The sequence below is a fragment of the Lolium rigidum genome, chromosome 4 (genome assembly GCF_022539505.1).
Source record: "Lolium rigidum isolate FL_2022 chromosome 4, APGP_CSIRO_Lrig_0.1, whole genome shotgun sequence".
NCBI classification, from domain to species: domain Eukaryota; kingdom Viridiplantae; phylum Streptophyta; class Magnoliopsida; order Poales; family Poaceae; genus Lolium; species Lolium rigidum.
In genome coordinates, this window is record NC_061511.1 from 139,483,967 (window position 1) to 139,497,835 (window position 13,869).

Sequence of the window (13,869 nt, forward strand, 5' to 3'; positions counted from 1 at the left end):
GTTTGCATGATATAGATGTCTTGCACTCCTGCTCTGGATTTACCTGCCAGTCATGGTTCAGCAAATGCCACTTTTTGTTTGCCTACAGACTACAAAGTGGGACAAAAGAATCGATGACTAGTTACTATAGCACCAAATGCAGAATGCTGCATTATTACGAAAGCATAAGCAAGTCTTAATGTTCATCAGCAAACAACAACATAATGGAACATGTCTCAACAAAGAACGAATGAAAAGCAGTTCATCTTCATCACATTTCACAGGAAACGAACACGGTAGACGCAATTCAACAGCAAATCCTCATTAAGCGCAGAACATACAGTTGACGATACACGGAAGCACTTGTCTACTAGGCCGATGTCGCTTTGAGCGGTTGTGAGCATGGACAACAAGTCATAACAAGGTTTAACATCTTGTACAGCCACGGTAGGGCACTGCGCAAACATTTTTCTCCACGGCTGAAACATGGCACTCAGTTTTTTCTCTGACGCTTGGCTGTCTGTTGCAGCATCCGCGATAACACTTCCTAACCTCTAGTTGGAAAATCCAATGAACACAAGTCCTGAAAAAACAGTAGGGATATAACTATTCACATGATAAAATGGTTGCAAACTGACATAAGTTTCAGTGCAGACTCTGCAGTTGTTTGCATGATAGGTCTCTTCGAATCCTGCTCTGGATTTATCTGCTAGTCATGGTTCAGAAAATACCTACACAGCGGGACAAAAGAATCAATGGCTAGTTACTATAGCACCAAATGCACATTGCTGCATTATTATGAGAAAAGGCATAAGCAAGTCTTGATGTTCATCAGCAAGCAACAACACAATAAAACATGTCCCAACAAAGAACGAATGAAAAAGCAGTTCATCTTCATCACATTTCACAGGCAACGAACAAGGTAGACGCAATTCAACAGCAAATCCTCTCCGGAGTCGACTGCAAAAACTCCCAAGCTTTTCTCGCCGCCTCACAGCAGCTGTTCCCGGAACACCCTGAGGATGTCGGCAAACGTGACGATCCCGGCGAGCCGGCAGTCGTCCTCCTCGTCGAGCACCCACAGGTAGCTCACACGGTGAGCGAGCGCCTGCACCATGACGGCGACCAGCGAGCTCGCAGGGCTGCAGACCACAGGCTCCTCAGTCGAGCGGCGCCCAAAGCTCCCTGACGAAGGGCGCCTCAGGTACGCCCGGCCAGTGTCCTCGTCAGACGAGGAAGATGAGAGGGAGAACGAGGTCATCGTCTCGTCCTCCATCAGCTCAAGCATGGCGTCCAGGCCCTTGGACTTGAGCCCGGTCTTGATGGCGCGCAGGATGTGCTCGGGCGGGGAGCCGAAGTAGTCGATGTAGGCCATGAGGTCCGCCGCCGAGAGCGTGGCGATGGCCGCGGCCGCCGTCTCGTCGCAGGCCGCGAGGTGCGCGGTGGAGATCTCGCCGACGAGGTGGCCGTCGGCGCTGACGACGGCGACCGCGGTCTCCGAGGCGATGGCGCGGCGGATGAGGGGCACCGCGGAGAGGGCCGCCTCGTCGGGGCGCACCGAGAGGAAGTCGGGGCGCACGAGGCCGAGGGCGGAGACGGAGCGGGCGGCGACGTGGTAGAAGAGGGAGATGGAGTTGAGGAAGTAGCGGACGAGGTCCTCCTGGGTGAGCCAGCAGAAGTCGGTGGTGACGCCCGCGACGCCGGCGAGCTGCTTCTTGCGGCCGCCGCCATTGCGGAGCGGGACGGCGAGCACCTGCGCGCCGCTCAAGATCTCATCAAGCGCATCCAAGACACTGCACGAAAAGTCAAAGACACAGATTAGTAGCGGAACACAAACATTGACCAAGGGAGGATTTTATTTTTACTTGAAAATTGTCAGATCTCTGAAGCAAAACAGTAGCCTAATAAAGCACATTCATCAACGGCAGACATGCGAAGATCCTTAAAAAAGACATGCTATTTTTTGTCTGGAGTATTTTTTTCAATCAAAAGCCGCAATTTCTGAACCACATGTTGGGCAGGAAAAATCTCCATGGAAGCGACAGATCCAGCCGTGAATCTCGCGAGGGGACATGGGTGGATGTCGCGATCGGCACACGGAGACACTCGGATCGGCGCCACATGATTATCGCCGATGAGTCGGACGATTTTGACCCGAGGGTCTCCATCCACTCGTTCGAATCGCCCCGCATATTCCAAAGGGAGACCAAATTCTCCACGTAATTTGAGCAGAACCTAGTACTGTCCTCCTCTTGAAATTACTTTCCTACTACTAGCACAATCATCCTCTTGAAGAAATTTTAGTAGTAATATTTTTTACTAACACCGTAATGGGAAGTATGTAGAGCATCAAAATAATATTTTTATTGTGAGTATTACTACTTCTTTGCCTGGAAAGAAAACAGATTTCGCTAGGATCTTGACTTTAATGGCGTCGTTTAGTGCTTTGTTTGTCCCAGCTTGGCAAAACTCCAATCTTGAACAGGTCAGGCAGAGGGGCAAAGACCACGACGCGTCGTTTCCACAGGAAAAAGATTATAACGACAATAAAGTACGAGTAAATCGAACGCGTCCTAATAAGAGGAGGAAGGAAACGTCTTGAATTAATTACCTGGAGCGGGGATCTACGCGTCGCACCTCGCCGGCGCCGTCCTTGGGGAGGAGCGCGGCGACGGGCCTGGCGAGGGCGGCGGCGGGGCGCGCGAGGGCGTCGGGGGAGGAGCAGAGGAGGCAGAGGACGTCGGCGAGGCCGGCCCGTCCGAGGACGGCGGCGCCGCGCGCGGGGCCGACGGCGACGCAGGCGGCGGCGGCTGCGCGGGGCCCCTTGCGGACGGCGGCGGCGAGGTCGGCGGCGGCGGCCGAGAGCGGGAGGGCCCTCACGGCCGGCTTGCCGATGCAGAGGTCCGACACGTCATTGGCCAGGAGGCTCACTGCCATGCACTCGCGGGCGAACCCTGGGCAGGTTTCGAGAACGAAACCCTCGACAAGCGGTGTTCCCGGAGAGGGAAGGGGGCGGCGGAGGAGAGAAAGAGAGCTTTTTTGTTGGGTGGATGCGAGAGAGTTCGCGAAGGGGACGACGAGAGGGGATCTCGTTTTAACTTTGGATGGAGATTGGGAGGGCGTATTTATAGGCTTTGGCGGAGGAAGAGGCGCTGGGACGCGGTTTGGGATAGACGTTGGTCGATGACGTGTGGGGTCAGCTATAGGAGGGTCCACAGGTAATGGTGTAGAGTGGGTGTGTAGCGTGGTTAGTTTTGACTCGTCCCGTGGTTTATGCGGCGGTGTCTATGGTGTGCAGCTGTGGATGAACAGTTAGTATCCATGCGCCGTGCGGATCATCGGCTTTGGAATCAACCTTGAGCCGAGACGAGCCTAGCCTAGCTGAGCACAACTGACTACAGCTCACACGTAGTGAGGCACATGAGTACATGACACGTCGACCACGCGCACAGTCGCATTTTAAAACGAATGCAGAAATTCAGTAAGACGGGAGATATTGAATAGTCTCTGTTTTGCTCCAGATTTCTAGTTTTTTCTTAATTTTCAAAAAGTCAAAAATCAGCATATATCAAGAAATTCGGAAAACAAGTTAATCTAGTTGCAATTAACGATGTATCCTACATGTATGCATAATTGCAATGCTAAATTCTGAGATAAAAAATGATAAATTTTGAAGTTCCATATAAGTCAACTTCAAAGTGGATCTGTTGGGCAAAGAGTGTGTTATGAACACTAACCAGCAGTACATATCCTGGTTACATATTGGGGTCGCCGGCAGCAAATGTCAGCCAAAAAAGATTAATCTATTCACACCGGTAGTATTTGGATGGTAGGTGTGGAATTAAAAAGGGAAGTGAGAGGCTGACGGGTGGGCCAACGAAATCTTCATACATGGAGTTTGTTGCCACCATTTGCTAGCGCGCCGGATAGCCTCCGTTTCTACAGGTTTTTTTTTTTAGATTTACCGTTTGTATTGGGCTAGGGATGACATGGATTTATATAGGGAGTGTCGATACGAGCAGTTTCTCTCACTAGAATCCTAAAATCACTGTCAGCTACGATTTGTGGTTCGCCGGTGAAGATGCTCTTATAGACCTTTTATTTGTATATGCAGTCCCTTTACGGTCAATCTTTATGGTAATACCTAATGAATACGCAATATACCCGCAGTGGATCGGTCCTTTCGATGCGAATAGCTTTTGGAAGCCATTATCACCATTACCACACTTGTTTGTAAAAGCGTACGTGCACTTCTTCTTCAAGAGGGCGTAGACGCCGACAACACCTGGTCCTGGAACTGAAGCTTGTACAAGAAGAGTAGACGCAAAGAGAGATACGAGAATACATCGTATAGTGGGCCATAGTACTTAAATGGGAACAAACGAGGCCCAACGAATTGATGGACCAGCACATGCATCGTCCAAAGTCCAAACATTTGGGCTTTCTGCACAACTTTATAAAAATTCATCGAAAATTGCATCAATGAACCAATGCAATGTTGAGTGTTATTTTTTAATTATTTTAACACTTCCTATCGTATCCCGATGGGAAACAAATATCGGACCCATCCGACGCCATCTATTTCTCTTCCATCGCACGGTTTGCATGAACTTTACTTCTCGCAAAAAAAATTAGGCCCGCTAATGCGCATGTTGACCATATCCATCCCTAAAATTCCGTCCGCTGCTCGCCCCCAATCAATCTGCTTCTCGCCGCCGATGCTCTCCCCACCGCGCCTCCTAATCCCACCCCACCAGGCCACCATGCCGCACCGCCCTTCCTCTCCCTGCCGAGCCGCCACCTACCATGCCGGCCGAGACCTGGCCTCTACCTTGATCGAGAACTGCGGCAACGCCCATGCTCCTCCACCGCGGGAATTGGTCGGGGATCCCTAATTGTCGGCGGCCGGCACAGTAGGTTGCTAGGCGGCTAGATGGGTCTGCAGGTACAGCGGCTTCTTCCACTTGTCCCTTTCATTATCTCGACCAATTCAACAACAACACGAATCAGGACAAGTTAATCGCAAGTGACTTGATCTCAACTTGTCGGCGGGAAGGCTCATCGGCCGTGGCGACATGTTGCCATTTATCTCTTCAGCGACGACTCCATGCCCAATGGTACGTATACCATGCTTGTCCTGCTCCACCGCCCCAGATATTGTTTATCTAGTTTCTTCTCGATTTCGTAGTGAAAGTACCTCACAAGCAATTTATATATACTCTCATGTAGAACTATGACTTTTTTCACCGTCAGAATGCATTTTGTTCTTGTTGATCTGTGGCGATGTCTTATATTTACCCATCATGCAATGTGTACACGCTGACAGGACAAACAAACAATTTTGGATGAATTTGATTTCTAGATCTAAGGAGGATACACCCACTTGCTGGAGGCAAGCATAGCCGGTCAAATTTCAAATTTATATATGCTTCCAACACAGATGATTTATACTGAGACAACACTAGTTCTGTGCTTCCATATATCTATGCTTCCAATACAGATTGATTATATTTAGATGGAACTAATTCCTTGCTTAGTAATATTTGTGCTTCCAATTTCAAATTTATAATATTCCAGTAAAGATGATTTATGTTGATATTGCACTATACTCTTGCTTCTAAATATCCATGCTTCCCATTATACTTTATATTTTTCTTCTATCTAGATAGTTTGTGGGGGCATTTAACCATTGCTTGCTTCTTCGTACTTGATTTTTGTTATAATCTACCATTGTAATTTATATACTATCATCCTGCTACTAGTTCAGTTTCATGCTTCGAAGTTTGTACATGGTACAAAAGAAAATTATTATATTGCTGGAAGCAAAGGCTATTTTATTTCGAAGCAATTTATATCTTCTGTCAGAAGCAACAATGATAGAAAAAATATTTGTTTCATTTGAAGTGGAGACAGTTCGCCTCGCGCACGAGCACAGTTTGCCATCGGTTGCAGAAGATTGTGTTCCCAATTTTCCCTAGATTTCATCACCTACATCTTTGCAGCCTGGTAAATTTTGTTTATAAATTCTATGCTTCGACTAGGTCTCCCAAGAATTGTGATTGCATCTGTACTGAGCTTCCTCAGTTTACAAATTTGTTTCCAGTTTTCAAGAAAATTTTAGTCATTACCACATGCTTCTTACATTTCTCAGTTTATGTTCCAAATGATGCCTGCAAATCACATCTACGAATTCTCTTTTTATTGTGGATGTCACATACATGTTGCATAATTAGTTTTTTGAATTGTAAAATTTGTGGAAACTGGGATGTTCATGCCACCTAACAGTGTCATTCAAAATTCTTCCCTTTTCAGTCCACCATTTGCTACCAGGAAGGAGGCGTAATCTGATTGTATACTTATTAGGTCATTTTGTGGCATTTTGTTTCAAACATGGTGGAAGTAGACTTCCGTTTGGTCCGAAGCAGACTTCCGTTCATTCGGAAGCAGACGTCCATTTCTTCGGTAGCAGTCCATCGTGGTACATGCATTTGGTTGATGAAAGCAGATGCCCATTTCCTTGGAAGCAGATTTCCAATAATTTGGAAGCAAGTCTCTATGTAGTTTGAAACATGTTGTAATTGTTACAAGTATAATATATGTTTTTTTTTTCAATGGCAACAACTTCCCATTTTGTTTCAAGCAACTATCTAGTCGTTGCAAACAATATTACAGTACATTGGAAGCAAGCTAGTTGCCGCAAAACAAAATAATTCTCGATGGAAACTATCTAATGTTTGGTTAACAAATCATCACATTGTAAACATTCTTTTAGATAAACAAAAGTTAAATATATTGGAAGCAGGCTTGTAGAGTGTAAAAAAAAAGTTAAATATATTGGAAGCAGGCTTGTACAGCGTTGGAAACAGGTTTTGCTTCTAAGGAAGTAAACTACGGTGTTACACAGAAACGAATTTTTAACACTAATTAGTGTCCTCAATATCAGGAAAATTAGATTTTATAAAATCAAGAATGAATAGTGTGTTACAGAAACAATTTTGGAAATGTTTTGTAATTGGAGAAATGCATGGTAAGTGGTCTACGGACCACCAAAGCCTCCTTCGGGAAGCAAGAGGCAAATCATTATCAATAGGAAAGCGATGTTAATGAACGTGCATAACGGGAGCATTTAATATGGCAGTCCCAATTTGTGGAATTAGGTGCGCACGTCTCCCTTCAAAATCGTACGGTCCAACTCCTTTGAATCCTATGGTTAAACAGAGGTCCGACGGGAAGAAGAAAATCGGGCTCCGATTCTTAGTAGTGGAGCATGAACACCATATTTAAAGTATGGTGGGTAGGGCGATGCCCTATAGGTGAGCATACCAACCAACAAGTGGTTTATGTGGAGTTATGAGACCAACTTTACTAGTATTTTCTGTGTAATAAAGAAAACTTGAATATAATGCCATGACCCTATTGCATACAGTACCATGTCTTCATTATGGAGTTTTGTTTTCACACCTTACTTTTTCTGACAATATGGTGAAAAGGTTGGAACTGCATGTTCTCAAAGATCATGAGATGCAATTCTGCAGTTTTTCCTAGAAATACGATTAGTCATCCATCACGACAGATCTGCACTTAGGCCATCTAGAACTTCAGACATAGATTACACTTGGTAATTCGGTAGGCACTTACGCTCCTTTCTTAAATGTTAAGAAATAGGTTGACCACACTACCATGACATGTGAAACAATGTGTAATTCAAAATTTTAAAATGCACTAATAGGTTTTTTGTTGCACCATAAAAAACAAATGAACAAACTAAATTACATAGTTAAATTATATGAGAATTCAAAGGACCTCACGTAAAGAAGTCTCATGAATTAAAACATGCACCGTGTAATCCTCTGAAAATCTTTTTCGACTCAAATTGGGTGGTATGGTCTAAAAGAATCTAAGCCGAAGATAAATGTTATTTTTGAATTTTTCAAAACTACGATGTCGATATCGGCTGGGTCATATTTCTCTCTCCCACTAAAACCACAGGTAAGCCTGGTTTTGAAGATCTGGTCTACTATGGCGTGCAGCGGTCATAGCCACATATCGGGCATCATTTGAGCGCACCCTTGATGCACATGCACCAGTGTAAAAAAAAGAAAAAATTAGTGCTACTTGTGATTTTACTAAGGCAAGTGCATTAGGTTAGGCTAAAAAAATTGATGCACATGCATTAGGGTAAAAAAAGAAAAAAAATAGTACTACTTATGATTTTACTAAGGCAAGTGCATTAGGATAGGCTAAAGAAATTGCATCATGGAGGAACAATTTCAACTAACAAGGTTGAAAGCTTAAACATGCATTAGGAAAGAAAAATTCCGCTAATTCGGAGCACTTTGGCTAAGGGCATCTCTAGCGGGGCGACCCATCGGGTTTTGGCTTGTTCGAATCGCCTGTGCGGACAGGTGGACCGGCTGCACACGCTAGCTTTAGCGGGGCAACCCAAACATATCGACCCTTCTGTGGCAACCCATTGGTCCACCAAATTTGGGGAGAAGATGCGTTGCGCGGACAGGACGCGTGCCGTGGCCCCGCATGGAATTGACCCGACGGCAGAAGAATGACCGGAAGCAGCAAGTGCAACTTCTAAAGCTGTCACTGACCGCTGCAGCCGCCGCCTCAACTTCTACGCCGGCATTGAAGCCAATGTCGCAGGAAGCTGCGCGTGCTTGGACCGGTATTGATGGCCAAGGGTACTTAAACTGGTCCCACTCCCACGGCCCACGCAATTTCCTACAAGCCATCGCCGCCCACTCTCACCGGCGATGAAGATGCCCAAGTGGCTCAAGCAGACCACCAACGACCATGATGTTTGGTCCTCGTCCAACCGCCGTCGGGATTCTCCGCCTCGGCGCAACCTTGTGCACGCCTGCAATATGCCGCCGCCCCATGGGCGGAACAGTTCGTTGGGCCTCAAGCTGTCGTGGCGTTAGCACTCTGATACGTCTCAAACGTATCTATAATTTCTTATGTTCCATGCTACTTTTATGACAATACTCACATGTTTTATACACACTTTACATCATTATTATGCATTTTCCGGCACTAACCTATTGACAAGATGCCGAAGCGCCAGTTCCTGTTTTCTGTTGTTTTTGGTTTCAGAAATCCTACAAAGAAAATATTCTCGGAATTGGACGAACTCAACGCCCAGGGTCTTATTTTTCCACGGAGCTTCCAGAAGACCGGAGAGCATACGAAGTGGGGCCACGAGGTGGCCAAACCACAAGGCGGCGCGGCCAAGGAGGGGCCCGCGCCGGCCTATGGTGTGGGCCCCTCGTGCCTCCTCCGACTCTGCCCTTCCGCCTACTTAAACTCTCCGTCGCGAAAACCCTATTACCGAGAGCCATGATACGGAAATAGTTCCAGAGACGCCGCCGCCGCCAATCCCATCTCGGGGGATTCAGGAGATCGCCTCCGGCACCCTGCCGGAGAGGGGAATCATCTCCCGGAGGACTCTACATCACCATGATCGCCTCCGGACTGATGTGTGAGTAGTTCATCCTTGGACTATGGGTCCATAGCAGTAGCTAGATGGTTGTCTTCTCCTCTTGTGCTATCATGTTAGATCTTGTGAGCTGCCTATCATGATCAAGATCATCTATTTGTAATGCTACATGTTGTGTTTGTTGGGATCCGATGAATATCGAATACTATGTCAAGTTGATTATCAATCTATCATATATGCATTGTTTATGTTCTTGCATGCTCTCCGTTGCTAGTAGAGGCTCTGGCCAAGTTGATACTTGTAACTCCAAGAGGGAGTATTTATGCTCGATAGTGGGTTCATGCCTCCATTGAATCTGGGACATTGACAGAAAGTTCTAAGGTTGTGGATGTGTTGTTGCCACTAGGGATAAAACATTAATGCTTTGTCTAAGGATATTTGTGTTGATTACATTACGCACCATACTTAATGCAATTGTCTGTTGTTTGCAACTTAATACTGAAAGGGGTGCGGATGCTAACCTGAAGGTGGAATTTTTAGGCATAGATGCATGATGGATAGCGGTCTATGTACTTTGTCGTAATGCCCTGATTAAATCTCATAGTACTCATCATGATATGTATGTGCATTGTTATGCCCTCTCTATTTGTCAATTGCCCAACTGTAATTTGTTCACCCAACATGCTATTTTTTATCGGAGAGACGCCACTAGTGAACTGTGGACCCCGGTCCATTCTTTTACATCTGAAATACAATCTACTGCAAACTTTGTTCTCTACTGTTCTTCGCAAACAAACATCATTTTCCACACCGTACATTTAATCCTTTGTTTACAGCAAGCCGGTGAGATTGACAACCTCACTGTTAAGTTGGGGCAAAGTATTTTGATTGTGTTGTGCAGGTTCCACGTTGGCGCCGGAATCCCTGGTGTTGCGCCGCACTACACTCCGTCACCAACAACCTTCACGTGGCCCTTGACTCCTACTGCTTCGATAACCTTGGTTTCTTACTGAGGGAAAACTTGCTGCTGTACGCATCACACCTTCCTCTTGGGGTTCCCAACGGACGTGTGCTTCACGCGTTATCAAGCATATTTTCTGGCGCCGTTGTCGGGGAGATCAAGACACGCTGCAAGGGGAGTCTCCCACATCCAATCTCTTTACTTTGTTTTTGTCTTGCTTTACTTTATTTTATTTACTGCTTTGTTTGCTCTCTATATCAAAAAAATACAAAAAAATTAGTTACTAGCTTTACTTTATTTACTGTCTTATTCTCTATATTAAAAACACAAAAAAATTAGTTACTTGCATTTACTCTACTTTATTTAGTTTGCTTTATTTCCTACTGCTAAAATGGGTACTCCTGAGAATACTAAGTTGTGTGACTTCACTAGCACAAATAATAATGATTTCTTATGCACACCTATTGCTCCACTCGCTACTACACAGAATTTTATGAAATTAAACCTGCTTTACTAAATCTTGTTATGAGAGAGCAATTTTCTGGTGTTAGTTCTGATGATGCTGCTGCCCATCTTAATAATTTTGTTGAACTTTGTGAAATGCAAAAGTATAATGATGTAGATGGTGACATTGTAAAATTGAAATTGTTTCCTTTCTCCTTAAGAGGAAGAGATAAATATTGGTTGCTATCTTTGCCTAAAAATAGTATTGATTCATGGACTAAATGTAAGGATGCTTTCATTGGACTGAATTTTAAGCAATTGGATAATTAACATGTTGCCCAAGCATGGGAAAGAATGAAATCTTTGGTGAAGAATTGCCCTAACCATGGACTAACTACTTGGATGATCATCCAAACCTTCTATGCAGGATTGAATTTTTCTTCGCGGAACCTATTGGATTCAGCTGCTGGAGGTACTTTTATGTCCATCACCTTAGGCGCGGCAACAAAGCTTCTTGATGATATGATGATCAATTACTCCGAATGGCACACTCGAAAGGACTCCACAAGGTAAGAAGGTAAATTCGTTGAAGAAACCTCCTCCTTGAGTGATAAGATTGATGCTATTATGTCTATGCTTGTGAATGGTAGATCTAATGTTAATCCTAATAATGTTCCTTTAGCTTCATTGGTTGCTCAAGAAGAGCATGTTGATGTGAACTTCATTAAAAATAATAATTTCAACAACAATGCTTATAGGAATAATTCTGGTAACAACTATAGGCCATATCCTTCTAATAATGGTAATGGTTATGGTAATTCTTATGGTAATTCTTACAACAATAATAGGAGTATGCCCTCTGGTCTTGAAGTCATGCTTAAACAATTTATTAGTACACAAACTGCTTTTAACAAATCTGTTGAAGAAAAGCTTGGTAAAATTGATATTCTTGCTTCTAAGGTTGATAGTCTTGCTGCTGATGTTGATCTTTTAAAATTGAAATTTATGCCTAATGAAGATAAAGATATTAAGTCATTTGCTACAGCAAACTCCATCCAAGTTCGAATTAATGAAAATATTAGATTGATGGCTGAGTTGCATGCTAGGTGGGAAAGAGAAGAAAAACTAGCTAAAGAGAATAATGTAGCTAAAGTTTGGACTATTACCACCACTAGTAATGTTGATGCTTCATATGTTGCTAAACCTCCTACTATCAATGGTAAAATAATTGGTGTTGGCAATGTTTCTACTCCTAGTGCAAAGCGTGCAAAACTACCTGAAACTGCTAAAACTGCTGAAACTGTTTGTGATAAAACTGCTAATTTTTTTCAAAATATTGGGGACAATGATCCCATTGTTGTAGATCATAATGGTTTAGATTTTGATGATTGTCATATCTCTGAAGTTATTAAGTTCTTACAAAAACTTGCTAGAAGTCCTAATGCTAGTGCTATAAATTTGGCCTTTACAAAACATATTACAAATGCTCTCATAAAAGTTAGAGAAGATAAATTAAAACTTGAAACTTCTATTCCTAGGAAGTTAGAAGATGGTTGGGAGCCCATCATTAAGATGAAGGTCAATGATTTTTATTGTAATGCTTTATGTGATCTTGGTGCAAGTATTTCTGTTATGCCTAAGAAACTCTACGATATGCTTGACTTGCCACCATTGAAAAATTGTTATTTGGATGTTAATCTTGCTGATAATGCTATAAAGAAACCTTTGGGGAGAATTAATAATGGTCGCATTACGGTTAACAATAACCTTGTCCACGTTGATTTTGTTGTCTTGGATATTGAATGCAATGCATCTTGTCCCATTATTTTGGGAAGACCTTTTTCTTCGAACTGTTGGTGCTATTATTGATATGAAGGAAGGGAATATTAAGTATCAATTTCCTCTCAAGAAAGGTATGGAACACTTCCCTAGAAAGAAAATGAAGTTACCTTATGATTCTATTATTAGAACAAATTACGATGTTGATGCTTCATCTCTTGATAATACTTGATTCACACTTTCTGCGCCTAGCTGAAAGGCTGAAGAAAAGCGCTTATGGGAGACAACCCATTATTTTACTTCTGCACTTTTGTTTTATATTCGAGTCTTGCAAGTTGTTACTACTGTAGCAACCTCTTCTTATCTTTATTTTATTGCATTTTTGTGCCAAGTAAAGTCTTTGATAGTAAGGTTGATACTAGAATTGGATTACTGCGCAGAAACAGATTTCTTGCTGTCACGAAATTGAGTAGCCCCGTCTGTAGGTAACTCAGAAAAATCTGCCAATTTACGTGCGTGATCCTCAGATATGTACGCAACTTTCATTCAATTTGAGATTTTTCATCTGAGCAAGTTAAGTGCCCCTGAAAAATTCGTCTTTACGGACTCTTCTGTTTTGACAGATTCTGCCTTTTATTTCGCATTGCCTGTTTTACTATGTTGAATGGATTTCTTTGTTCCATTAATTTTCAGTAGCTTTGTGCAATGTACAGAAGTGTTAAGAATGATTATGTCACCTCTTAATATGTGAATTTTCGATTATGCACTAACCCTCTAATGAGTTTGTTTTGAGTTTGGTGTGGAGGAAGTTTTCAAGGATCAAGAGAGGAGGATGATACAATATGATCAAGAAGAGTGAAAACTCTAAGCTTGGGGATGCCCCGTGGTTCATCCCTGCATATTTCAAGAAGACTCAAGCATCTAAGATTGGGGATGCCCAAGGCATCCCCTTCTTCATCGACAACTTATCAGGTCACCTCTAGTGAAACTATATTTTTATTCTGTCACATCTTATGTGCTTTACTTGGAGCGTCTGTATGTTTTTGTTTTTGTTTGAATAAAATCGGATCCTAGCATTACTTGTTTGGGAGAGAGACACGCTCCGCTCGTTCATATGAACACTGGTGTTCTTAGCTTTACTTTTAATGTTCATGGCAAAGGTTGAAAACTGCTTCGTTCATTATTATATGGTTGGAAACAGAAAATGCTTCATGTGGTAATTGGTATAATGTCTTGAATTATTTGATACTTGGCAATT

The 13,869-nt window shown here is 43.4% G+C and overlaps 1 protein-coding gene across 1 annotated transcript; it reads right to left on the reverse strand.

Annotated features, from left to right (window-relative positions):
* Positions 1–848: 848 nt before the first annotated feature.
* Positions 849–3,058, reverse strand: LOC124705807 (CBS domain-containing protein CBSX5-like). Its single transcript, XM_047237496.1, has 2 exons — positions 2,591–3,058; positions 849–1,772 (listed from the first exon to the last, which is right to left on the reverse strand). Exons 1-2 carry the CDS (start codon positions 2,914–2,916, stop codon positions 971–973), a joined length of 1,128 nt encoding a protein of 375 aa, XP_047093452.1. The 5' UTR covers positions 2,917–3,058; the 3' UTR covers positions 849–970.
* Between the last annotated feature and the right edge of the window lie 10,811 nt (positions 3,059–13,869).